Below are 25823 nucleotides of genomic sequence, written 5' to 3'. Positions count from 1 at the left end.
TTTACAGGTGTCATAGCTGATCCTCACAACAACTCTGGGAGGCAGGTATCATTATTATCATCCCCATTTACAGATGAGGAAACTGAGCCCAGAGTCACACAAGTAGTGTGTCTGAGGCCCGATTTCAGATCCATAAGACAATTAAAAACATCGGTGTTAGTGAAAGGGAGTTGTGAAGTCAGAAAGTGCCTTTTCACTACTCTCTTACTACAGATGAGGAAGCAGACAGTTCACACCAGTTTTGAAGGTGAAAACTGCCTCCTTCCTTCTTGGGGAGATTGTGCACATGCTCTGTTCTCTTGGTTTCCTTTGTCTCCCACTGTTTGCAGCTCAGTTCATTGTGCCTTAGGCATGGCTTTGTTTTCTCTGTAGACTCAAGGGCAAATGCAGCTCTGCCATCACACAGCACACAGACCCATATTCTCCACTGCCCCAGCTCTGGTCTCGTTACCTCCTGAAAAGCTCTTTCTCTTTTCCGCTTGCTCTTGCCTTCCCATTTATGAAGCACACATGTTGGAGACTTACTTTTCCTCTTGAGGAATTGGGCTGTAGCACCCCAGCATCAGAGTTCATGTCCCAACTCTGGCTCGGAGCAACACGTGTGCCCTTGGGCAAGTCCCTTTTCTTGTGGAGCCTCAATGTCTTCCTCTCCAAAATGACCCGAGTTGAACTAGTTGAGCTGTATTTTCCCTTCCAGATATAAATTCTGTGTAGTGTTTTTTGTTTTGTTTTTTAGGGGATAATATGCAGCTGGATGGCTCAGTGGTTAGAGCCCTGGGCCTGGGGTCAGGAAGATCCGAGTTCAGAAGTGGCCTTAGGTACTTATTATCTGTGTGACCCTAGTCAAGTCACTTAACCTGGTTTGCCTTAATCTGCTGGAGGAGGAAATGGCAAACTGCTCCAATGTCCTTGCCAAGAAAACCCCAAAATGGGGCCCAGAAGAGTCAGACAGGAATAAGCAACGATAAAGTGACAAAGATGCATTTTGAAGAGAAATTAAAAATTTGAATGATTAAAACAGATACTCCTATGGAATTAAACCTTTTGAAAGTGCCTAGAAAGTCTTTGGAGAAACCGTAATTTGAAATAGTGGGAAAAATGTTAGCCCGAGACTCACAATCTGTTTTTTCCTTTAGCTTGTTCTGCAACGGGCAAGTCACTTTCCATCCTAGTCCTTAATTTCCTCAGCTGCAAAATGAGTGATTTGTACTAGACAATCTCTGAGGGGTCTTCTAGGTCTCAGATTTTGTCCTTTGGTTTGCTGTAGTTTTTCAGTCATGTCTGTGGCCCCATTTGGGGTTTTCTTGGCAAAGATCCTGGACGCCAGCTCATTTTACAGAGGAGGAACCTGAGGCAAACAGCTAAGTGACTGGCCCAGAGTGTACTGCTTGTTTGTTCTAATTTTCTTTTTGGAATGACTAGATACTGAATTTGGAAGGATTTGTAGAGGTCATTGGAGCTCAGCCCCTTAGTTTACAGGTGATGATACATAAGGCCCAGTGAGACCAAGGGTCTTGGCCAACGTCCCACAGTTAGCAAGGGCTCTGGAATCTTGATTTAGTGTTTTGTTCTCTCTATCACATTTTCTTGAGTCAGCTACAGAGAAATAAATCTTTGCTTATCTCTCCCTTTTTAAAGGAAGTTTTTTTGCTATCTCGTTTTTATATGTCATTCATTTCTGAATAGATACTCGACCCCCAACCTCAGATTAGAACATTCCCCTTGTAACAAAGGAGACCAGTTAAGCCAAAACAGCTGATAATGGGGACTGTGTGTGATAATGTGGCAGTCTGCTACCATCTCCCATCTTTAACGAGAGATAGGAGGCATCTTTTCTTTCTTTTAATTTTTGAGACTAACTACTCTGTGTCTCACCCAGCCTGGAGGTGCAGCAGCCACTTGTGGGCCTGTTTCCTGGCCTGATTGGTGTGGGAACTTGCACATGCTCTGTTTCCGACCAGGGTTGGTCTGTCCCTCCTTCTTCTCTGCTTTTCCCCTCAAGGTAGTGAGGACACTTGATTGGCTGAGCCCACTGCAGCTTGGTCAGTCCACTGGGATTGCAGGCATTGGTCACCACACCTGGTGCCTTATCTTTTACTAACATGATCCTTTGGTAAATTTTGTGGTCCTGGAGAGAATGATCTGCGATATTGTTTTATGGGAACATGGAAGTAATAGTTTTGGAGACTTTGTTGTATGTCAGGGTTGTCTTATCTCTCTTCTTCTAAATAGTTTCTTTGAAAAAAGAAAACAAACCACATTTTAAAATAATAAATTTAGCAACACTTCATGTAAACATACAATATAGAACTGGATCCCATATAAAACCATTAGACCTATCACATCTGATTTTAAAAGTAGTCACATAAATGGTAATCATTCGTTCTTTCCATTATCGCTTCATTTGTGTATTTGGTAAATTTTATTTCTCTTTGTTTCTGTCTGGTCATAGTCTGTGCATTCATATATTCTTGGAACTTTGCATCACTTATTACGGATTATGTTTTGGGGTATTCGTATTTATCTGTTTTTATGAGACTGTCTGGTTCCATATTCATGTGTGTGTTCATCCTTCTTTGCCAGAGAAGTCCGTGCTATCAGAGAAATGATGACATGACTTGCACTTGACTTTGTTTTGAGTGAGAGAGGGCTGTGCAGGTCACCAGCCTCACTTCTCCTCCAGAGCCATCTGAATCCAGTGACCAGATATTCATCAGGATGACTGGAGATGACCCAGGATGAGGCGATTGGGGTTAAGTGACTTGCCCAAGGTCACACAGCTAGTGAGTGTCAAGTGTCTGAGGTGAGATTTGAACTCAGGTCTTCCTGATTCCTGCACTGGTGCTCTATCCACTGTACCACCTAGCTGCTGTAGCTAGACAGCTCAGCGAATAGAGCCCTGGGCCTGGAGTCAAGAAGACCTGACCTCAGTCAGATCTGACCTCAGACACTCACTAGCTATGTGACCTTGGGCAAGTCACTTAACCCTAAATTACGTTCATATGGAATAGTGGATATATTCAACCAGTGGATGTCAGTTTAGAAAGCATTTATTAGTAGCCTACAGTGTGCTTGGCTTTGGGGTACAAAGCCAAAGAGGAAAATGGAACAGTCTGTGTCTTCAAGGGGCTCATGTTCTGCTGGGTGGTTTGCCACGTGCACCTTAAGAAGTAGATCGCTTCTGGATTTTTGCTGTTGTAATTCACGCTGCTGTATTTTTGTGTGGAGGTTACCTTGTTTTCATCTCCTTTGGATGTAGTTCCAGCTGTGGGTTCCTGGGGTTCAGGATCAGCTGTGTGCCTCTTCTGTTAATGAAGAGCAGCCCCTCTCCCCTCAACCTCTCCTCCCTCACCTCCTGAGACTCCTCTGTGTGTACTGCCCGTCCTCCAAGGTTCTACCCTGCCCCCCCAGTAGTGGCAGAGTAGGTTGGTTATAGATTGCCTTGTGAAACATGAAACGATTGAGGTGTTATAAGGACTTTACAAAAATGAATCGTTCTAAATGTTTTCTTTCAGAATCAAGCTCATGGCTGAAGGAGAGCTGAAGGATATGGAGCAATTCTTTGATGACCTTTCGGATTCCTTCTCTGGAACTGACCCTGAGGTTCACAAAACAAGTGTCGTAGGTATGGGCTGCGCTTCTGTCTGTTAGCTGCCCCCAGGGCACACAGCTCTTCATTGTAGCACATCTCCATGGTATTCCAACTGGGCCAGCAGGTTCTTTGTATCAGCCCCTGCCTTTGAAAGCCCTATCTGATAACCGAGTCCATAGCAAGCACCTTGTGCTTTTGTCTCATCATAGAGTAGAGCCTTCTGATTTCATTGGTAAGAAAAATTTCCAGTGTAGAAGTTCCCTCTGCTGATGGGGATCAGCAGCTGCAATCTGCAGATTTAGGGAGCTGCTGGGTTTAAGACCTTCTCTGTGGTCCTGGCCAGCATGTGTCAGAGTGCAGATTTGAACCCTGGGCTTTGTGCCTCCAAGGTTGGCCCTCAGTTCATCCTGCTGTACTGTTTCTCCAGAGAAATCTCAGTCAAGTAGAAGTCTTTTCTCTAGATCATCTGGACAGGTTATTCCTCAGCACTCAGCCCTGTCCATTCATCCAGCACCTGCCTTTGTATCCCCACATCAGCCTGTTCCACCAAGCTTGTATCTGTAGGCAAATAGAAAAAAACCCTCTCGTCTTAAAGGGGCTGCTCCCTTTCAGCATCCCAGAGTAGCTAAACTTTACAAGCACAGGAGTGATGTCCATCCAATTTGACTTATGGGATTAATGCAGTTTTAAATGAAATTTAAATAGTTTGTATCATTCAGAATCTCTGGTGTCTGTATTTAAAGGTCACTGTTCAATTTAGCAAACTTTCATCCAGAGCCTGCTAATTGTAGGTTCCTGAAGATCATTTAGCATGATGGCTAGAAGGCCTTTGAGTTACAGAGACCTGGGTTCAAATACTGCCTCAGATGCATACTAGATATGTGATTGTGTCCCGGTCACTGAATTCTCTCTGCCCAGGGCGGTTCTTTGCTGCTCTGGATCCACGGAGGGAGTTTCCATACTGGGAGTTCTCCATCTTGATGCCCTCACAAGTCCAGCCCTCTACAACCATGAATAACTATGCTTAAATGCATTGTGTTTCTAGGTTTATTCCTGCGTCACATGATCTTGGCATACAATAAGCTTTCTTTCAGTCAGGTGTACAAGCTGTACACTGCCCTGCAGGAGTACTTTCAAAATGCAGAAAAAAAAGCAGCTGCGGAAGAGGCAGAGATGGACATGACTAGCCCCGAGGGGCAGCTGGTGGGGTTGATGCAAAGACAAGATCTGGATGTGCCTTCTAGGTAAGGCCTTGGGTTTGCTGACTTGCGGGCTAGCCAAGTTGGGTGGGAGACAGCAGGCTGGCCGGGAAAGACAAGTGCCGTTCACTGAGAATTGAAATGTTTGCCTTGCTCTGTCTGTGAAGGAAGGGTTTATTTATTAGTGCACAGAAGATTATAGGGAGGGTGAATGTGTGAAAATATTGGAAAAAGATCAGCTCTTTTCCAACACCCACAAGGCTTGGGATGCAGCAGAAAGTAAGTACTCTACATTCACAGACCAAGGGCCTGGGTTCACATCTCAGCTCTGTCTTTTCTAATGATGTTTGCCAAGTCACTTCTCCTCCCTGGGGCTCAGTTTCCTCATCTGTACAATGAGGGGGTTGGTCTAGGTGATACCTTCAGCTCTCAGTTGTGATCTATGAAAAGGACCCATTTACTTAACACACTCCAGGTGCTGGTTAAAGGGCTTTCTTAGGGCATCATTACAGCAGGTCCCCCAAAGAACTCTTGGCCTCCTGTCATTCATCTCGATCCACTTTCTGTGTTTCCTGTAAAGCCAGGCTTTCTTCTCCCTGTCAGTCATGTATGACTTGTCCCTTGTGCCCTTGGCCTGGAATTGTTCTCCCTTTCTCCGAACTCCAAGGCTCCTCCCTGCACTGCTTTTGCTGGCCGCGTGACCTTGTGTTTATTTTTTGTGCACCTGGAGGTGCCCATGCTGGCTCCTCTGGACCAGCCATATGCTCCTTGAGGATAGGACTTGCTGCACATGGAGCTTAGCATTGTTTCTGTCAAGGCCCCAAGTCCTAGCTGCAGGGTGAAGTATCTTTGCAAGCACCACCCTCTGACCTGTCTTCTGGGAGAGGGATGGGATTCACTGACATGGAGAACTTCCAGAGGGGAAAGGACTTCCACAGATACAGGGAGGGTAAATGACCGGCTCCCCCCCACCCCCGCCAGGATGTCTTCAAGCCAAGACTTCATCCTCCTCATTAAGCATCATGATGTTGATTCTTCATCTGAAAAGAAGTCGCTTTGCTGCTGTCCGTATTTTGTCAGAGTTCTGTGCACCGTTTGCTCTCAGTTATAAAGGCAGCTTTTGTGGCAGTGTTACAATTCATGGCCTTGGATTGCCTTATGAAGAGTCTTTTCTCTTCCTCTTTCTTCTTTCTCTCCTTCCCTGCCTCCCTCCCTTCAAGAATCTTTGATGCAGTGGAAAGATGTAGAGGCTGAGGTCCTGGGATTGAATTCCAGCTCTGCTACTCTCTATTTGGGTAGAATGGGGCAGATCATTTAATTTTTCTGGGCCTCAGTTTTTTCCCTGTTCCATAAAATTAAGGAGTTCTATAAAATGACCTCCTGAGGTCTTCCTTTATGCTCCTTTAAAGAATTTCTATTTAAAATGACCTTTCTTCACCCAGTCTTTCTGTTAAAACTGGGAAGGAGGGGAACGAGGACTGTTGATATCTTGAACACCTCCTACTCAGTTTTCCAAATCCTCCATGGAGGCCTTTGATGTTCCTTCTGGTAAAACAGGAGCTAAGCTCTTTTGGAAAGGAGAGAACAAAGATGATGCTTTTTCCCTTGGGAAGATTGCTTGGGAGATGCTTCAATGGAAACTGTGACTTTAAGTTGGCTTTGTTGCCCCCAAGTGGCGGCATTTGCACCTTGCAGGATGAGACCAGCCCTTGGCTTCCCTGTCATCTCTGGGCTCAGCTGCTATGGTGGCAGCAGTAGGGGCTTGGCTGCCTTGCTGTACCAGATTTTGGGTCAGGGTGAGACGGAGTACCTGAAGGATGTGGGGGCTCCCTTCAGCCAGCGCTGCCAAGAGACCCTGTGGAAGTGACCACTGGCAGTTTAATGTAGAAGTCATCTGGTTTGCAAGTTAAAAAAGTATATTTGCTTTCATACTAGTAACTGCTGAAAACTTGTAGGACCTTAGGGCTTGATCGGGTCTTTATTGGCTACTGTTTGGGCTCCTGCTGTGGCCTCCTCACTGTCTCCCCACTTCTGTTCTCTTCTGTAATTCATCATTCACACCTGGGACAGATTATCCTTTCTAGAACATTGCTTTCATCATGTGCCTCCCTTCCTCCAACACCTTCAGTGGCTCTCCATTGCCTAGCAGATAAATCAGAGCCGCTTAGCCTGATGCTTAGGGCCTGTGTATTCTGTCTTCCACTTACTCCTTACCTTATTTTCCTCTTCTTCCCAGCAAGAACTTTATGTACCAGCCTCATGAGCTATTCACTGTCCTTCTCCCTCAGTGTCTTAGCTCTGGGTGCCTTTTTTGCACCCTTTTCCTCCCTTGTGACTTGTCTCACTTAATCTCTGCTGTGGGAGGCTATCTTGTCTTCCCTCCCTTGTGGAAGTCGCTTCTCTCCAAATCAGAGCAGCCCTGATAGTCTGAACTCTTCTCGTCAGTGCTCTCAGAAAAGCCCAGGCTCTGATTCAGATGCCACAGAGGTTTTGGCAGGGGTGATGTAGACCTCATTTCTCCAGTATGTAGAGAACTGAGTAAAATCTATGAGAAAATGAGTCATCACCAATTGATAAATAATCGAAGGATATGAACAGTTTTCAGAAGAAATCAAAGCTATCTAGAATCATATGAAAAATACTCTAAATCACTATTGACTAGAGAAATGCAAATTAAAACGTCTTTGCTGGAACCACCTCACACCTATCAAATAGGCTAATATAACAGAAAAGGGAAGTAATAAATACTGGAGGGGATGTGGAAACATTGGGATGCTAATGCACTGTTGGTGGAGTCGTGAACTGATCCAACCCTTCTGGAGAGTAATTTGGAACTATGCCCAAAGGGCTATCAAACTGTGCATATCCTTTGATGCAGCAATACCACTTCTAGATCTGTATCCCTAAGAAATAAAAAAAGCAAAAAGGAAAAGGACCTACATGTACAAAAATATTTATAGCAGTTCTTTTTGTGGCGACAAAGAACTGGAAACTGAGGGGGTGCCCATCAGTGGGGTAATAGCTGAACAAGTTGTGGTATGTTGTGATGGAATACTGTTGTGCTGTAAGAAATGACAAGCAGGATGGTCTCAGAAAAACCTGCAAAGACTTACATGAACTGATGCAAAGCAAAGTGAGTAGAACCAGGAGAACATTGTACACAGTAACAGCCTCATTGTGTGATGACCAGAGTGACTTAGCTATTCTCAGCAATACAGTGATCCAAGACAGTTCTGAAGAACTTAGGATGAAAAAAGCTGTCTGTCCCCAGAGAGATAACTGATGGAGTCTGAATGCAGACTGAAGCATCCTTTTTTCTTTACTTTTTAAATTTTTCCTGGAGTTTGGGTTTTTTTTGTCTGCATTTTATTCTGCAACATGGCTAACATAGAAATGTTTTGCATGACGGCACATGTGTAATCTGTATCAAATCATGTCTTCCCAAGGAGGGGGATGGGAAGGAGGAGAGGGAGAGAATATGGAATTTAGAAATTTTAAAAAATGAAAGGTAAAAATTTTTGTATTTATGTGAGGAATTTTAAAATAATGTCCAATAGACAGTCGCTAATGTGAAACTGGAACCCAGCAAAGGAGACTGGAAGGAAGTGACCAGCTGGGTAGGAGAAGAGCCTGGAGAGAGCAGTGTCTCAAAAACCCATGGACTGTTTGGGAGGAGGATTGGTCTGTAGGGTCAGATGCTGCCTGTATATAGGTCAAGAAGAGTGACTGGGAAAAGGCCACAGGTATCTTAGACCCTTCTAGCCCCAGAATTAAGACATCTACCTGGGGTAGATTTAGTTAGGTGATGAGGTTAAGAAGCCACACTGGGAGGGGTTGAGAAGGAAGCAGGAGGTAGGAAAGGGCAGGTGATGTATGGAGACAACTTTTCTTAAGAATTTGGTGAAGACTGCTGTCATATCAGAGGGTCAGTGGTGGGGTCAGGAGAGGGATTTTTTAGGATGGAGATTTGGGTGTGTTCTTATGCAATAGAGAAGGCACCTGACTGGATGAGGAAGATTGAAAATTAGAGAGACTGCATGAACCTGGGTGCCAGCTCCCAAGGAGATGGGAGAGAATGGGATCACAAGCTCAGAAAGAGGGCTTGGCCTTGGCATAGAGATGGACCCCTCTTCCTGTGTTACTGGAGCAAAGGATGATTGAGGGGACCTGTGTAATGGGGGAGGGAGGAGGGACCTTGCAAGGTGAGGCCCTCCGCCCAGAGGGGGTGAGGAGGGGATAGAGCATCTGTGAAGGAAGAATCAAGGGGCCCAGCTGCAATTCCACAACATAGAGGATGTTTGTGATGGATCTGGACAGCAGAGTTGGGGGAACTCCATACTGGGCCGCAGATAGAGCCAGAACTTGAACCGAGGTCTCTCTCTAAGGCTTGTCCTACTATATGATGCTGCCCTTCTTAGGAGTAGGGGCTCTGAATCTGCTTCTAGATCTGTCATTCCAAAGTGAATGTTTTGAATCCTGACTCTTATTTAGGAATCGAAAAAAAAATCTGTTAGGAAGAGTTTTGAGATCATGTCATAGGAAACCCCTTGTTGCTTTGGTGGTCTTACTGTTTGCTGTTGTGGTATCTGCCTCCCTTCCTCACATTCACAGTCATTCTCTTTTTTTTTCAGAGAGGAGGAGATCTCTTGCAGTGGACCTCTTTCCCAGAAACAGGCTGAATATTTCCTTTCCCAACAGGTGTGTTAACTTTGCAGCAAGGCAGCCTGACCTTCCCTGCCCCTTGCATGTGGTGATCTACAGTAGACCTTAATATCGCTGGGTTTATCCACAAATCCACATGAGACATCAGCATTTCTCTTAATCCCCAGTGATGCCATCTGCAGTGATGGACACCTTCCTTTCACAGTCTTTGGGTTTCCCTGCTTGTGGTTTCATTCCAGTAACACGGGAAAGGTGCCTCCTGTGGGGCCTCAGTGCAGCCTGAGCCAGGCAATGCCACACAATAGTGACCCAGCCTCCTTTGGCAGCCCATGTCAGGGGAGGTGCTGTGGGCTTTCCCCTCCTTCCACTTGGGAGTAGCATACTCTGCTGGTATCTGCCCATTTTAGCCACCAGAGACCTAGATAAGCTTAAAGAAGTGATCTCAGCAGATGTATTTTTAACAAATTTAACAAATTGACCTGTTTGGGTCAAGGGGCTGTCGTGTGTAGTCCGAGGTCAAGTCCTGTCATCACTTAATCTTGGGCGGATTCTCCACATGTGATACTTAAGCATCACTGACCTTCCTCTTTATGAAACTGTATCTGAGCCCACATCTGCAGGGAAGGATTGTCATGTGATACCTAGCTTACATTTCCCTGCATGTTCTTGAAGCTGATTTATTATTTTTATTTCAGGCATCTTTATTAAAGAATGATGAGACAAAAGCTCTCGCTCCAGCTTCCTTACAGAAAGAACTGAATAACTTGTTGAAATTTAACCCTGATTTTGCCGAAGCGGTGAGTCTTTCCGTCTTCTGAGAGCTAGAATCGGACTAGGCGCACTTGTTGCTTTGATGACGACACCGCATTGTGAATGCTTTTTGTAACTCAGACTGTTTTTAAGCACGGTTGTTTTTCATCTTGGTTCTTCTTAATCAAACAGAATTTTAAGAAGTCATGAATCATGTTTTTCAGCACATGGTCTCTAACATGTCCATGATGTGATGTGGGTTTCAGTGTAAAATTCTTTTTGAAAGTCCTGCAGTCTAAGTCATTTGGGAGCTGTGTAAATGGTGACCAGTGTTTACTTTGGCATAGAGGGGGAGGAAATGAGGAAGGACCGTCATCTTCCTACCGCAGCGATAGAGTCTCGTGTGCTGTGGTGGCTGGGGTCATTCCGGTTACCCCCCCCATGTAGTCTTTAAAAATGATTTCCACAAGATGGAAAAAAGTGTGAGTACTATTTGTTGTCTTTCATTGTAGCATTACTTAAGCTACTTAAACAGTCTTCGAGTTCAAGATGTTTTCAGCTCTACACACAGTCTTCTCCATTATTTTGACCGCCTGATTCTCACTGGGGCAGAGAGCAAGAGCAATGGGGATGAAGGCTATGGGCGAAGCCTGAGATATGCTGCTCTCAATCTGGCTGCTTTGCACTGCCGATTTGGACACTAGTAAGTTTCTGCGTCTCCCTCTCTTCATGTGAACACAGAGAAAAAGTTCCAGGATAGAACTGGTCAGTGGCTGCTGCCACCCCTCCCCATCCCCATCCTCGGAGCAGAGGGATGCTGCTGCAGGCCTTGCCCTGGGTTCCTGCCCACTTGCCCTTCATGTTATGCTGAGGGTCACTGCCTTGGTCTAGGCCCTACATGCTCACCCTTCTGGTCTGTCATATCCGTAGTCAGAGCCCCAAAAGGGTCTGGAATCTCTTTAGCCATTCCTCTTGCTCCATCCGGGGCAGTCCTGTGATCTTTGCAGAAGTCCAAGACAGGAGATTGCTCAGGCCCCCGGGATGGCCTTGTTTAGTGCAGAAATGGCCTTTACTGGGGTTTAGACATTTGCCTAGAGCCTTGCAGAGGTTCAGAGACTTCCATGGTGAAGCATCTGTCACAGCAGAAGCATCCTAGGGCAGTGAGCATGTCAGCTGTTGTGGATAAAGGGTAACTTTTTTAGTAAAATGCTTTCCTTCTTTCTGAACCTTGGCTCATCTTTGTGACTTGCTTTGTCAGAGATGGGGAGGTGTCCAGAGAACGGTCACCGAGATTTGCAGCATCTGGATTTTTCTGACATAGTAGGGCCAAGGCAGCCAAGAACCTGGCATTGTTCAAGTGTTAATTTGACAGCCTGCAGCCAGTACTGTTGGGGAGCTGCCTGTGAACTTCTGGGCACACAGCTCCTCACCAGGCTGTCTTGAGTTCTCTTGCCTCCTTGCAGACATTTACCTGCTCAGGTGACCTGAAAGCCTTGCCCCATAAGGACGCCTACCTGGCCTCTGGGGCTAGGCTCTGTTTCCTCCAAGCACAGACTCATTCATTCCACCACCTCTACTTGGCAGATCCCTGGGGCCTCCAGAGAGGAAGCCAGCCTTCTGTTCTTGCTCCTGATCCTGGGAATTTCTTTAATAGCTCAGTGCTGAGGGAGGTGCTGAAGGACTAAAACAAATGGGGGGAAGGGGGCACCCAGTGACAATAAGAATGTGTTTTTTGGGAAGATTTTTATGGAGCTCTTTTCTGAAATAAACTTCATCTTATAGAAATGGCCCCTTCATCTCTCTCAAAATGTGTGCCTAGCGCTCACCATGCTGGGAATTGGGAGATGGGAAAAAAATCACCCATGGTGATGCCTGCCCTCAGGGAGAGGCTGTGGATACACCCATGAATAGTAATGACAACCATAGCCAGTGTTTCTCTAGCAATTTAAGGTTTGTGAAGTGCTTTACAGAGAATTCATTGGATCTTCACTATATAACCCTGGGAGGTAGGTGCTGTTCTCTATTTTATAGGTGGAGAAACTGAGGCAGCAGAGGTTATGTAATTTGCTCAGAGTCACAACCAGGAAGTGTCTGAGGCCAGGTTGGAAAGTGAGTCTTCTTGACTCCAGGCCCAGGGCTCTTCACAGGCTTGTGGGGATCTAATGAGTCGCTGGATTTAAAACACTGGCCAATCTTAACTTGCGATAGCAATGGACCTGTTATGTTTTCAGCACCTACGCCAACCTGAGAGGCTTCAGGGCTGTGGGACTTGAGGAGCCTGGAAGAATCTGTAAGATTTGGAGAGACAGGGGGAAGGAGAAGGAGTCCTAGGTTAGAGGACAGAAATGGGGTTTGTAAATAGAAATCTTAGGAGCTAAGGTGGACAATGCTACTTCCATCTGGTGAAGTGAGGGGCACCTTCCTGTATCCTGTGTTCCTGTATTGCTGTCACAAAGCAGCATGCCCAGTGCTGGGGAGGCTGTGCCAGGAGGCCAGTCTGTATTTTCTAGGTCAGATGTCAGCATGGTATAAGGAGGACTTATGTAGTGTTCTGTTACTTCTTCAGCTTCAGCATGCAATTGTACATGTTTACTGTGAAGGGGATAATAATGCTTAGTCTGTCATTAGCCAACAGGCAGAGCTTGCCCTGCAGGAGGCCATCAGGATTGCCCAGGAGTCCAATGACCACGTGTGCCTCCAGCACTGCTTGGTAAGACAGCCAGGGCCCCCCTTCTGAGGCAAGTGGGACAATGATGCCCCTCACATGGTGGCAGTGATGAGAGACTCACCTGGTCTGAGTTATACAAAATCATGGAAACAAGCCAGGAGACCCACAGATGCCTCTGAAACACAATATCTTGTCTTGTCTAGCTTTTATGACCTAGGTGTTTTAACCTAGTCCCCACTGCCAATGGTAATCCTTTAACCACCTCCTTCAGTGTGGTGATAAAAAAGTGTAGGCCAGACCAGATACTGGCTGAGACAATGTCCTACAAGACCCGCAATCAGCAAGCACTAGTTTGTGTTGAACAGAACCCACTCAGCAATCGCCCCAGAGCCTTGAGCCCTCAGTCAAAGGCCACTGGCTGTTGGGGGCTGTGCTCTCCTGGGGAGAGAGATCATTGAGGGGTCATTAATGCCAGTCTGTTGACTCAGATGTAGTCAGGACAGGTTTGTGTGGGCTCTACCTTTCTTTCTGAAAGCAAATGTTTCCGAGGATTTCTCGGATCCCTCGTTAATGCCTCCTTATACCTCACAATGACATTTCAGGATCCTTTTAGCCCTTCTCATTGCAGTAATACATTTCCTTGATTCCCCCACCAGAGCTGGCTTTATATCTTGGAGCAGAAGAGATCAGATAGCTGTGTTCTCTTGGAGCATTCGGTGAAGAAAGCTGTGCATTTTGGATTACCGGTAAGGCCCTTTCTGATGCTGGCTTGTTACATTCAGGAGGCAGAGGAAGGCCAGAGCCTTTGTTCGTACTTCTGCTCACTCCTGCACTGATGACGTGACTGCCTCCATTGTTGGTTTGGTTATATTCTAGTTTAGCCTGGACTCGAGAAAGTAGTACGCAGACTTAGCCCGTTCTGCCCTTTATCGCTGAGGGAGCTCGGCTTTCAGATGTGACTCTGAAAACAACAACCGTGATGATATGGCTGGTATGGATGGTGCTTTAGAGTTGGTCCTCACACTGATGCTGTGAAGTAGGAGCTACTATCTCCATTTTAGAGATGGAGAAACTGAGGCTCCAAGCATTTAAGTGACTTGCTCCTGGCCACACAGCTAGGAAGTGTTCTTGACTGACTCCAAGCCTGGTACCCTCTCCACTCTGCTAGCCCCTCTGAGTCTCTTTAGTTTTAGCATGTATTTATTTATTTGCCTTTTAGCTTTCTTTAGTTTTCTGATAGCAGGTCAGCAGTGCTTAGCACAGCACTTAGTAAAGAGGCGAAAGGCTAACATTTTGCCCGTCTAATAGTATCAGGAACCAGTGACACAGTTTGCCTGCTCCCAGTGTGAGGGGAGGGGAATTCATTTTAAAACTGCAATTTTTGTCATTGCTCAACCTCCAGATGTTGGGCCTTGACCTTTCCTGGTGCTGAGGAATTGGGGCACAAGCCCCATCCCACCCCCCATGCTGCCTGGCAAGGACACCCTCCCTGTCAGTGAGGAAGCTTGTTAATGCAGCACTGCTTCCTCTCTGCCCTCACATGTACCTGGACTGCACAGAGTCTGAGTGGCCACTGAAAAAGGGCTCTGGGCCAGGAATCATCGGCCATTAGTCAGGGCTATCCTCTGCATGTCTTGTGGTACTTTGCCCACCCTGAGCTCTGCTCACAGTGGAGGTTTAAGGACTCTGGCTGGAGAATTCTGCCCACCTCTGGTTCCCCAGGCGCCTGCTGGCTGCCCTGCTTAGGTCCCAAAGAGTCAGTGACAACACTCATCACTACTCTGGGCCAAGTGGGGTAGAAGGAGGTGTTCTCATGCCTCTCTCTTTCTTTTTAATTTAGTTTGATTTCATTTTCAATTTCAAACCTTCCTTCCCCCTCTCCCTACCCTCTGAGAAAGCAAGAAAAGGAAAACTCCAAGGTGATTGTCATCCTCTGTTTGAGTCCTCTTCCCTGACCCCCCCCCACCCCCCCACCCCCCAAACAGATTGCTGGAGATTATCATGGAAATCAGTGAGAAAATTTGATCTGATGGCGTCTTTTCTCCTTCCACTTAACTTTTTCAGAAATACAATGTAGGCTCTCAAGCCATATTTTCTTAATCCATCGGGTGTCAGAATGTACTCCAGTGAAGGCAGTTCTGTAAGCTGATCTTGCCTCATGGCTATGTTTCCCTAGTATTTAGCATCCCTTGGGATCCAGTCCTTAGTTCAGCAAAGAGCTTTTGCCGGGAAGACAGCAAACAAGCTGATGGATGCCCTGAAGGACTCCGACCTTCTGCACTGGAAGCACAGCCTGTCAGAGCTCATTGACATCAGCATTGCCCAGAAAACTGCCATCTGGAGGCTGTACGGGCGCAGGTGGGTGTCTCCTCGCAGGCTTCAGAGGTCTCCCCTCCTGCAGTTGTGGAGTCAGCATGTGCTCTGGAGCATCTGTTTCCTTGCCTCCCTTCAGGGATAAGCCACATGGAAAGGGGGAATTCAACCCAAGTGAGGGGGCTGTTGGGAACTGGGCTTCCTTCAGAGTTGAGGAAAGGGGAAGACGAGACCCTCACAGTTAAACCCTCCACCTTTCGGCCATCAGTTGGGGTCCAGACTGAGCTCCATCTTTCATGGAGCTGATTCCCTGCCCTCATTCTTGTTGCAGGGAGAAGGAAGACCTCATCCCCTTTGGTTCACGTCTTTCTAGGGGAGTCCCTTAAATGGCTTGTTAACCCCTCAGTTTCCTGGACATTTAGTCTCCTCTCACTTGCTAGTGATATTCTGTAACCAGCCTTCAGAGCCTGAAGCCCAGTGGGTCAGCTTCTGCTCGGCTCTTCCCTTCCCTTCTCAAACACCCGTTATGTCACCTGGCCTCCCTGTGTTCCCTTTTCCACCATTCTGCTGTGAGGACAGTAGCTGATTCTTCTAGCCAATATTCTCATTTCCAGGAGAGCCTCAGACAGGACGGCACCACGTCTGCATTGTCCAGACATGCCTGCTACCTGACTGCATTTAAAGTAGGGAATTGGGATTTGGGAGGAACACTAAGTGTAGACTAAGCTCCCATTTATGCTGAACAGCGACCCTCTAGCCTGCTTGGATCCTGTCCCGGCTCAGCTTTTAATATCTGTGGGCGTGGATAAGAGGAGGGCTCTGAGGCTACTGCAGACCCAAATGAGACACCCCAAAAGCTGGGGGTGGGGGAGATAGCCATGTGTTTCCACTTTAAAAACGTGTTGGTATTTTTTGTTTTTATATCACTTTTATTTCTAAACGTGTCCCTCACCTGGTCCTTAACTAGAGAACCTTCCCTTGTAACCAGAAGTAGAAAGAAAAGGCATTCAGAAGACCAGGTCCCTGGCTGTGGGTGCTGTTAGCCAGCTGGGGTTGAGGAAGGACAGCCTGGGCTCGCTGTGGAAGCTCGGTTTGGTCCTTCTCCATGTACAGCACCATGGCTCTCCAGCAGGCCCAGACACTGCTTAGCATGAACAGCCTGGAGGCCTTGAACCTGGGTGTGCAGCAGAACAACACAGAGTCATTTGCGGTGGTGCTGTGTCATCTGGCTGAGCTCCATGCCGAGCAGGTGAGCTTGAGGCCTGCCCTCAGCAGGCATTCAGTGTGGGTGGTGGAGGCTCCAGAGACCATCTGTGGGGAGGGGAGCAGCTGGGCACAAGCCAGGGTCAGGGTGGGGGTGGGGCGGGGGGGTGGTTGGGGCACTGGGATTTAAGCAATGGTTATTATCACATTCTCTTGAAAGAGGTTTGGAGGAAAAGGGGAGTCATCTGCTTTTCCTCTGGCTGTGTTAAAGGAAATTGAGACCTCAGAAATGTATTCTCTCATAAGAAAGAAGCCAAAGAAACATTTTTTCCTTTTGGTCTGAATGTTTCACCAAGCACTTCCCTGCTTCTAAAGAATTCCCCTTCCAGGTTCCAGACCACATTCTTCTCCTTCATTCCTCAGCAGTCTGCCTTGTCGTTGGCCTGAACAGTTGTGGCACTCACTTGACCCTGATTTGTGCCCAGGAGCTTGGAGTGGCTTTCACCCTGGTGGGAAATCCCCAAAGAAATCCCACTATTAAAAACATTTTTAGCGATTTACGATTTTTCAAACAACTTGATAATGAGTTATGAGCTGATGTTTTCCATGTGTGTTTTTATCAGCTAGTCTTTCCCAGAGCCAAGGCAGGATCCCCCAAGCTTTCTGGTATGAAAACAAGCAGCCTGCTGGGAGTCTTCTCTCACTGTCCTCTTTTGTGAATCCCCATTCAGTCCTTTCCTGTTCTCACTTAATGACTGGAGCATCCTTTGCCCAGCACCTTTCTCTCCTGGGCACATTTGCACTGGAGACCTTATCTGGGAAAGGTTCACTCAGGTATTTGGTTTGATTGCTGGGTCATTTCTGAAATATTCTGGAGGCAGAATTTTTTCTTCCTTAGCTGTGGAAATGAAATCTGGCCAAGCATATCTTTCATGAGTTATGTAGGGTACACAGAATTTTTATTCTGCTTAGAAGACTATTTTTAAAAATTGTGACTTTCACCTAACTCCTTAATTTGCATAAAAAACTTGGCACTTTACTCACGTCTAGTTCTTTTATGTTCTTGTGGTTCATTAAGAGTTAAGTTAAAATGGCCCAGAGAAGGGATTTTTGTCCTTTGGATCTTGTCAGTGTTTCCAGCTGTCAGCTCCTTCCCCTCTGTCTAGGCTTGAGCTCTAATCCAGCTGGGCCCTTCATGGGCCAGCTTCTGAGCTGGGCCAACTGGCCTGGGACACCTCATGTGGAGAATGTCAAATGGGTTATTTCAGCTTTTGCCTTTTTCGTCCCTCTCCCTTTGCAGGATAGCAAAGAATGAAATTTAAAATTGAGACATTTCAAAGATAAAAATGCAAGAGAAACAAAAGTCAGAGTATCAACAGTTTTCCTTAGTATAATGATTTATGCAGGTGGATTGTTTCACTGTGAATCAGTCAATGGTTTCTGTGTTAACCAAGGACAGGCCCTTTGAAAAAGCTAGCTGTGCCGGGGGGCTCTGTTTACCCACTTGTCATCAGACTTGTTATTTTTAGCTCACACTGATTTGGCACTTTGGCTTTACATTCCATCATTCCATGAACAACTTCCTGAAATAATGAGCACAAAAATTGGCATCCTCACTTTACACATGAGGAAATGGAGGCCCAGAGACATCCATATCCTAGAAAGGGACAAAGCCAGGGCTGACTCTGGGGCCTCCAGTCACAGTAGCTGCTTTGAATTGTCCCTTTTCACAGTGGCCCTGGGCAGCAAGAGCACATGGAGTGTCTCCATTGGACAGGTGACGGATGCACAGACTTAAGTGATCTCACCTGTGATGGCTGAGTTAGTCAAAGCCACCTGGATTGGAACTCAGGTCTTCTTGGGGCCAAGTCTTTGATCAGTGGGGGAGGGGGCAGTATCCTCCTATTCTGACTCTGGTTGCCATCGCAGCAACTTCACGATCCATGAATTGTTCTCCTTTGTCAGGTGCCTTCTTTTCTGAGTGGACACACACATGTATATTTCTGATGACATAATCTGGAATTGATTGTCTGTGTAACAGTGGGTGACTATGTGGTTTTATTTGGGTGAACACTTAGGGGAAAAAGTGGGACTTGCCTGTTGTAAACCACAATTCCCAGAGTCCTTGGCCCATTGAGAAAGAAGCCTGTCACCCCAATGGCAGAATGAAAGCCTGCTTTGTCATGCTTGTCAGGAGCCTTGAATCGGTGTGGACTGTTAGTCCTCTCCCTGTCTAGGTTGGGCCAGATCCACAAATCAAGTCAACAGGCATTTATTCCTAACAGTTAACAACATCTAGTGTTTGCATAGCACTTTAAGGTTTATGAAGCACTTTACCATTAATGTCTTACTTGATCCTTACAACCACCCTGGGAGGTAATGCTGTTATTATCCCCATTTTACTGATGAGGAAACTGAGGCAAACAGAGGTTAAGTGATTTGCCCAAAGTCGCCCAGCTAGTAAGTGTCTGGGCACTGAGCATAGCGCTGGGCATGCAGAGAAAGACCAGAAGAGCCCATGCTCTCAAGACACTTACTCTCAGTGGCCAGTAAAAGCAGTCTCAGAGGGGCTCTGGCTTTGTGGCACCTGCGTGCTCATCTCAGGAGTTAATTCTGCTAGTTACCCCTTCCTGGAAGACCCAGGTGCCTGCAGCTGTGCCCAATGTGAGAACATTCCGTATTTTTTCAGGTCAGGGCCAAGCAGGGGATGTTTCAGTTTACACCTTTGGATGTATTAGCAGCTAGGGCTGGGATTTGCTGAAAGGAGGGGGTATTTGTGCACACAGACATGGACACTGAGGCCATCATAAGGCATGGAAGACATTTCCTAAGCCAGGGCTACAGGCCTCTTGGGGCCTCAAACTCGAGACCAGCTGACTCCTTGCCAGCTTTTTTGCCCAGAGGAGCTGACCCTCATCAAGCAGCCTCATCTCTCCTTGGTCAGGAGGCTGCTGAGTCAGATTTGACCCAAGCTGACCCATTGAATGGGGCTTTTCTCTTTTTTCAGGGCTGTTTGGCAGCTGCTTCTGAAATACTGGAGCACTTAAAAGAAAGATTCCCACCAAACAGTCAGCACGCACAGGTAACTCGCTGCCTGGATGTCACCAGAGCCCTCCACGTGTCTCCCTGAAAAGCATGAATGGGGTGTTAGTTGGCCAACTACATGGACTGTATGACCTTCCCTCCACTTGGGCTCCTCTCCTCTAATGTCTGAGTATTTGTGACCAATGGGTGGGGACAGTAATGGAAGAGCTAAGGGGGACTCCAGGGGGTTGTTCCAGTCCCCTCATTTTCCAAAAGAGGAATTGTGGATGTGACAGGGCCAAGCAAAGACCTCTGGGCTTCAGACTCCACATGCCATGGCCTTCCTAGGACCCCCTACACTGCCTCTTCAGCATCTCTGACACTGCTCTGTGGGGGATATGTCAAGGAGCAGATCCTGAGGAAGGCTGGGCCAAGGTCTGACTTGTCTCCAGTGCTATGTCTCCAGCAGCCAGCGGGGCCTGAGGTGGGCTGGGGTAGCTGGGGACCTAGGAGCGCTTCTGCCTTATGTCACTGGCTCAGGTTCATCAGCCTTCCCAGATACAGGGTCTTCTGTGCTGTCCATAAGAGGACAATTTATAAGTATCCCAGGGCCCTCTGATGGATGTCACTCTTCTCTCCCTCTATGCCCGTGCTGAGGGAGCCATGAGAGTCCTAAGGGGCTGGTTTTTCTTCCTTTTCTGAGAACCTAGAATTGGAAGAACTTTCTATTAGCACACAGCTATTATACTCCTAAGGCTAGTCTCCAGGCTTCTTACTCAGATGGATTCTTAAAGTACAATTAGAAATTAGAAAATTACTGAGACTGTCTTCACAAAATGTGGCATTATTAAGCCCCTGTTGGGTGGGAGCCCATGCTGGGCCCTGGGCAAGGCCCTGCTTAAGTCCTTGTTGCCTCCTGGTCCAGGTCATTGAACCAACTGGGCCAGTAGGAAAATCAGCACTGAAGTCTGCTGGAGAGGAGAGATGTACCTTTGGGCCCTCAGTCACGCCAACTGTGACGTAGCATCTGGGCTTGGGTGTGAGTGAGTTCTGTGGGGAGGGGCTGCTCAGCCAGCCAGTGGCTGATTTCACACAGCAGGACAGGGAACAGCTGGCGTTTTTTTACTTCACAGTTTGTGAGGGTTTTTGTTTGTTTGTTTGTTTGCCCTTCAGCTGTGGATGCTCTGTGAGCAGAAAATACAGTTTGGAAGAGCTATGAATGATGGCAAATACTATGTGGCAGATTCTCTTGTAACAGGGATTACGGCCCTTAACAGCATCGAGGGGGTATATAGGTAAGGAAAATGGACACTGCTGCAGCCCACTCCTGGGGAAGTTTTTACAATCGCTTTTGCTCTTGTTTGTGTGGCTGCTGTCTTTGTGAATGATCAGTTAATAATGTACTTTATATATTTTGAAACATTAGAAATAGATTTTGCTTACCTTCTCACCCCTAATGGCTTCATAATAATGGGGAGTTCTGGCTGAGACTTCTTAGAAGCATCACTCTAAGCCCAGCACTAGGTGGAAGATACATACATGGTAAATCATTTTTGAATGAAATACTTTTGTTTACAAAACCCCCTTATCTCCTGACGTGATATAATGCTAGATTGTGTAACATGATTCATACATTGTTGGCAAAGCTGTGGATTGGCCCAACTATTCTGAGAATTAAGCAACAGAAGGCACTAAACTCTTTATACTCTGACCCTGCTGTGGCACTACTGTGCGTGTACTTGAAGGTGGGGCCCTTCTATACAAAAATATTCATAGTAGGACTTTTGTAGCATCAACGAACTCAAAGTAGGCGCTTGTCATTGGGACTCTGGCTGAACAACATGTAATATTTAAATGTAATGGAATATTATTGTGTAGTAACAAATGGTGACCAGGAGAAATTCAGAGAAACACAGAAAGGTTTACATATCAGCTGAGGCATCGTGAAGGGAGCAGAACCAGGAGAACAATACGTACATATACAACGACTACGTAACGAAAGGAAAGAACACTAAAAGTAAGTTACATTCTGAGCAATTGCAGTGACCGACTTTGGTCAAGGATAGCAGAGAAGGAAACATTTCTTCTTTCTATCAAGAAACAGATTGATATGTAGAATCAGATGGTTCTTTTTGGTTACACAGGAGGGGTCAGTATTGGGCATAAGGAGAAGGGTATATGTAGAAATAATTATGATCAAAAACAAAAGGTGTCAATAAAACTTGAATTAAAAATAAATTGTGTGTTATAGTGACTCCATAATCTCAAAGAAATAGCTGTTTCCTGTAAAGGTGCAATTGAGACCTATGCTCCTGTGAGCCTCTTGTCCATGTTCTCCATAAAACCTCCAAGGGGCCCATTCAGTGTGCTGGGGGTCTTACTCAAGAGTTCTTGGCCCGGGACACTCTGTGATATGATTATAGTTCAATACAGGGACTCAGTGCCAACAGAGAAGCTTTATGTTGGATATTGAACTTGACATGGGCCTTTAAGAATGATTTGCTGATGAATAAGGCGAAGAAGATACCTTCAATATTTTCTGGTATCTCCAGTAGTTTACAAATATTACCAGGGTAGGAGTCTGCTTTCTACAACAAGGCTTCTGACAGGATGTCAGAAGCACCCTGTGCTGGTCAAGTTCTGGGCTAAGCCTGGTGGTGTTGCCAAGAGGAGGCTGAAGACATTCCCTGCTGATTAGGGGAAGGCTGGGGATGCGCTGGCAAGTGTCTGAAAAGCCCATCCCAGGCATCGCCCTGAGCCCATTGTGTTTTTCTCTCCTTTGGCTATAGGAAGGCGATTGTGTTACAAGCCCAGAACCAGATGTCTGAAGCTCACAAACTTCTGCAGAAGTTGCTGGTTCAGTGTCAGAAAATAAAGAATACAGAAATGATGATCAGGTAAGAGGCCTGGTTGGATGTCCCACTTGTGTCGGGCTTCTAATTGATTATCAGCCACTCTGAGGTTGATGGTAAAATAAAAAGTAGTCACTTCTGTCTAAACCATTTGATTGAAAACAGGATTTTGAAGGTCAGGGCTTGTTAGCCAAACAAACACTGGTTGTAAACTACTTTTAGAGAGGAAATGGCTGTTTGGATTTTGGCTGAATGATGTCAGTCCCTGATGAAGTGATCTAGGTCACTTTCCAGCATCTTCTTAAATTCATTTGGGATAAATGCATTTCCTTTGTAAACAAGATACCAGGTTTCAGTTTCATTAGAGGGGAATGGAAGTCAGCTTTGAGTGAAGATGAAACCAAGATGATTCTATTGACAAACAGCAGAAAAGGCCCAAGAATAAGGCATGAATGAGTGCTGACTTGGCACAAGAGGCCACGGCCACCAAGAGCCAAGGTGAGGGCAACTCACATCGGGTCCCTGTTTGTTTTTCTGTTTCTGGGACAGCGTTCTACTGGCTGTGGCGGAGCTGTACTGGAGGGCCTCCTGTCACACCATTGCCCTACCCGTCCTGCTACAGGCATTGGCCCTGTCCAGAGAATACCGGCTGCAGTACCTGGCTTCAGAGACTGTGCTGAGCTTGGCTTTCTCCCAGGTGAGCTGACCTCTTGTTTTACAGAATACACTTGTGCAGAGGGGCTAGGGACCCTGTTGCCTCTGTGATGCTATGAGATTTTACTTCCTTGGTGAGCCTGAACTCACTGGGGCGGCCCATGCTTCTCTTGTCTTCTTGTTGCCCTGGAATCACTCAGCCCCTTCCCAGTCAGAGACAGGTTTGTCACAGAGGTACTTTAACAATCTTGGGATCCCTGCTCTTACTCTCTGGGCTGCCCCTCCACCGGTGCACAGTGCACTTCTTATTTGGAGCAGTTCTTGTCCTGTGCTCGAGGGCATCCTGTAGGTCTTATAGCGTTACCTGGTGACCATTGGAGCATGTGGACAGCTCATCCATGTCACAGAATTCAAGGCCAAATAATTTATATGTCCATGTGTGAAATGAGAGAACTGAAATCAAGTCGTTTTGGACTTCCCGGGAAACGTACAGCCTTCTCCTGGAAAGAAGGAACTTTTTTTCTTTTTATTTTGGAGGGGGCAAGGCACTTGGGGTTAAGTGACTTGCCCAAGGTCACACAGCTAGTAAGTAGTAAGTGACAAATGTCTGAAGCTGGATTTGAACTCAGGTCCTCCTGATTGCAGGGCCAGTACTCTATGCATTGCACTACCTAGTTGCCCCATCCAAGAACCTTTTTATAGTGTGAATGACCTTCCACCCATTTCTCCATTATTTAAATGAATGCTTTCCTATCCCATCTTAAAGTGGGTATCTAGTGGTATTTTCAGAGGCAGTCTGAGCCAGAGGATCCTTATTCAGGAACACAGTGACAAAGCTGTTGAATGACCACTTATGGCCATGGAGATACCCAGGCTCATGTTGTTGTGTTGTTTCTCCAGCTTATCCTTGGAATTCCTGAGCAGGCCTTGAACATCCTCCATGTGGCCATCGAGCCTATCTTGGCAGATGGGGCCGTGCTGGACAAAGGGCGTGCTATGTTTCTGGTGGCCAAGTGCCAGGTTGCTTCTGCTGCTTCCTATGAATCTCAGAAGAAAGTAGAAGGTAGAGTCCAGACTGCATCTCCCAGGGGTGCTCCTTTCGGGCCAGCCTCTCCATTTTGGGTGTCAGTAGAAGGGAAAACGTTCTGCTGGGACTGTGTTTTCTACATTAATCTTCACAAATGTGTGTTAATTTTCACAAAAGCCTTGCAGGGCTTATAGAAATATTGGGGTTGGGGCTTTTAAAGTCAACAGATGAGTGACTTCTCCACAAGCCATGTACCGTTAGAAATTGAGGGCCTGAAGCCTACTTCAGAAATCTAGAGCCTGAGTCAGACTTTCTTGTAAGGAGGACAAGGAATAGAAATGTATCCAGGGAAACAAACAGCAGGGAGAATTCGATCTCAAGTCTGCAGAGCACACGGGGCTGGACAGAGGAGCTTTCCCTAATGAACTGAGCCAAAGAACTTTTCTCTTTTCTTCCTCAGCTTTGGAGTCAGCCATCCTGAACCTCAACGAAGCCAAGAGTTACTTCGCAAAAGTGGATTGCAAAGAGCAGATCAGAGACGTTCTTTACTTCCAGGCCAGGCTCTACCACACGCTGGGGAAGGCCCAGGAGAGGAACAGGTGCGCCATGCTGTTCCGCCAGTTACACCAGGAGCTTCCGGCCCACGGGGTTCCCTTAGTCAACCGCCTCTAGCCCAGGCCCTGAGGCCGGCCTTCTGGACTGTGTTTTCTACTCCTCACCTTTTAAATGATGTATTTTTTTGTGCAATCATTTGTGTATTATTGAAATCCACTTACCAATAAAAGGACTGCCTTCAGTTTAGCCCGTTTCCTTTTTTTATTACTGGAAAGGAGATCTAGGCTTCCTTCTTTCCATCCCTCCAAGTTGTGATGACAGATTATTGTTGTTGTTAAATATTGGCGGCTGCAATAGCAAAGAATTGGAAGTGGCAGAGGTCGTGTTCCCTCTCAGGCCAGCTCCCAGATGTGGTGAGTTGTCCACACCTGCATAAAGGCTTTTGTCAGTTGGTTGATTCTCCCTGTTCTGAGAGAAAGATGGGGAGGAAGGGAGCAAGGCCCAGTGAAATATAGCTTCAGGAGACAAGATGTCTCAGAGGAAATGCTGGAACATCTTCAGTGAGCAGGGAAGAGGGAAGGCAAAATGAGAGATTGCTGAATACAGATGAGTGGGAGGTGCGGGAGGGTGAGGAGAGGGGCAGAATGGAAGGACTGGAACCCAGAGTCCAGAATTGGATGTTAAAAGCATAATACAATTGAGAGGAAGCTCCCTGAAGGCAGGGACTTTTTTTCGTTTTATTTTTTTATCATCAGGAGCTATCTCAGTGCCTGCCACCATGTCATTAAGATATGCTTATTGATTTGCTTGTGAAGAGTAGAGCTCGAAGCAAATCTAATTTCTAAAAATATCGCTGAAACAACAACAACAAAAATCTATAAATTGTAAACCACAAATACACAGCAGACGACCCACTTATTCTAGGTAACACAGTGTGGGGTGGCCTTGTGTTTACATGGGGCTATCACCGGTTCTGAAAGCAGAGGTCTTGGCTTTGAATCTCAGTGTTGCCCGTGTGGCCCAGACTAAGTCCTGACTTCTCCGGGCCTTCCCCTTTCTCGTAAACGGGATAAGATAAATAATCTCATAAGCATTCGACCCCATGATCCTAAATCCAATCAGCTTTGTGAAATTAGCAAACCCAGATGAGAATGGCTCACATGTGCTGGTCAATTTTGCCAGTTGATCTGTGCCTCGGGATTTTCTTTTAAAACCCCTGCGCTCTGTCACACTAGATAAATCCTAGTTTGTGTATCTGAGGGTATAGAATAATGATCACCCCAAAGGCAGGTCCTATTCAAAAAGATCATTCTATGCATTTGTG

General features: G+C 46.4%; 1 protein-coding gene across 4 annotated transcripts in view; it reads left to right on the top strand.

Annotated features, from left to right (window-relative positions):
- Positions 1 to 24745, top strand: part of ANAPC5 (anaphase promoting complex subunit 5) — a 29723-nt gene extending 4978 nt beyond the window's left edge. For all 4 annotated transcript variants that reach the window (XM_072600512.1, XM_072600514.1, XM_072600515.1 and 1 more), the window contains 15 exons: positions 3516 to 3625; positions 4638 to 4836; positions 9423 to 9489; positions 10149 to 10250; positions 10716 to 10906; positions 12832 to 12913; positions 13528 to 13617; positions 15048 to 15229; positions 16298 to 16433; positions 19395 to 19469; positions 20585 to 20706; positions 22201 to 22308; positions 22813 to 22960; positions 23818 to 23980; positions 24405 to 24745. In XM_072600512.1, coding sequence (XP_072456613.1) covers positions 3516 to 3625; positions 4638 to 4836; positions 9423 to 9489; positions 10149 to 10250; positions 10716 to 10906; positions 12832 to 12913; positions 13528 to 13617; positions 15048 to 15229; positions 16298 to 16433; positions 19395 to 19469; positions 20585 to 20706; positions 22201 to 22308; positions 22813 to 22960; positions 23818 to 23980; positions 24405 to 24616 — 1987 coding nt within the window. In that variant the 3' untranslated portion in view covers positions 24617 to 24745. The remainder of the gene's footprint in view (positions 1 to 3515; positions 3626 to 4637; positions 4837 to 9422; positions 9490 to 10148; positions 10251 to 10715; positions 10907 to 12831; positions 12914 to 13527; positions 13618 to 15047; positions 15230 to 16297; positions 16434 to 19394; positions 19470 to 20584; positions 20707 to 22200; positions 22309 to 22812; positions 22961 to 23817; positions 23981 to 24404) is intronic.
- The last annotated feature ends 1078 nt before the right edge of the window (positions 24746 to 25823 follow it).

The sequence above is a fragment of the Notamacropus eugenii genome, chromosome 4 (genome assembly GCF_028372415.1).
Source record: "Notamacropus eugenii isolate mMacEug1 chromosome 4, mMacEug1.pri_v2, whole genome shotgun sequence".
Classification (NCBI taxonomy): Eukaryota; Metazoa; Chordata; class Mammalia; order Diprotodontia; family Macropodidae; genus Notamacropus; species Notamacropus eugenii.
This window is presented reverse-complemented; position numbering and strand designations above follow the sequence as displayed.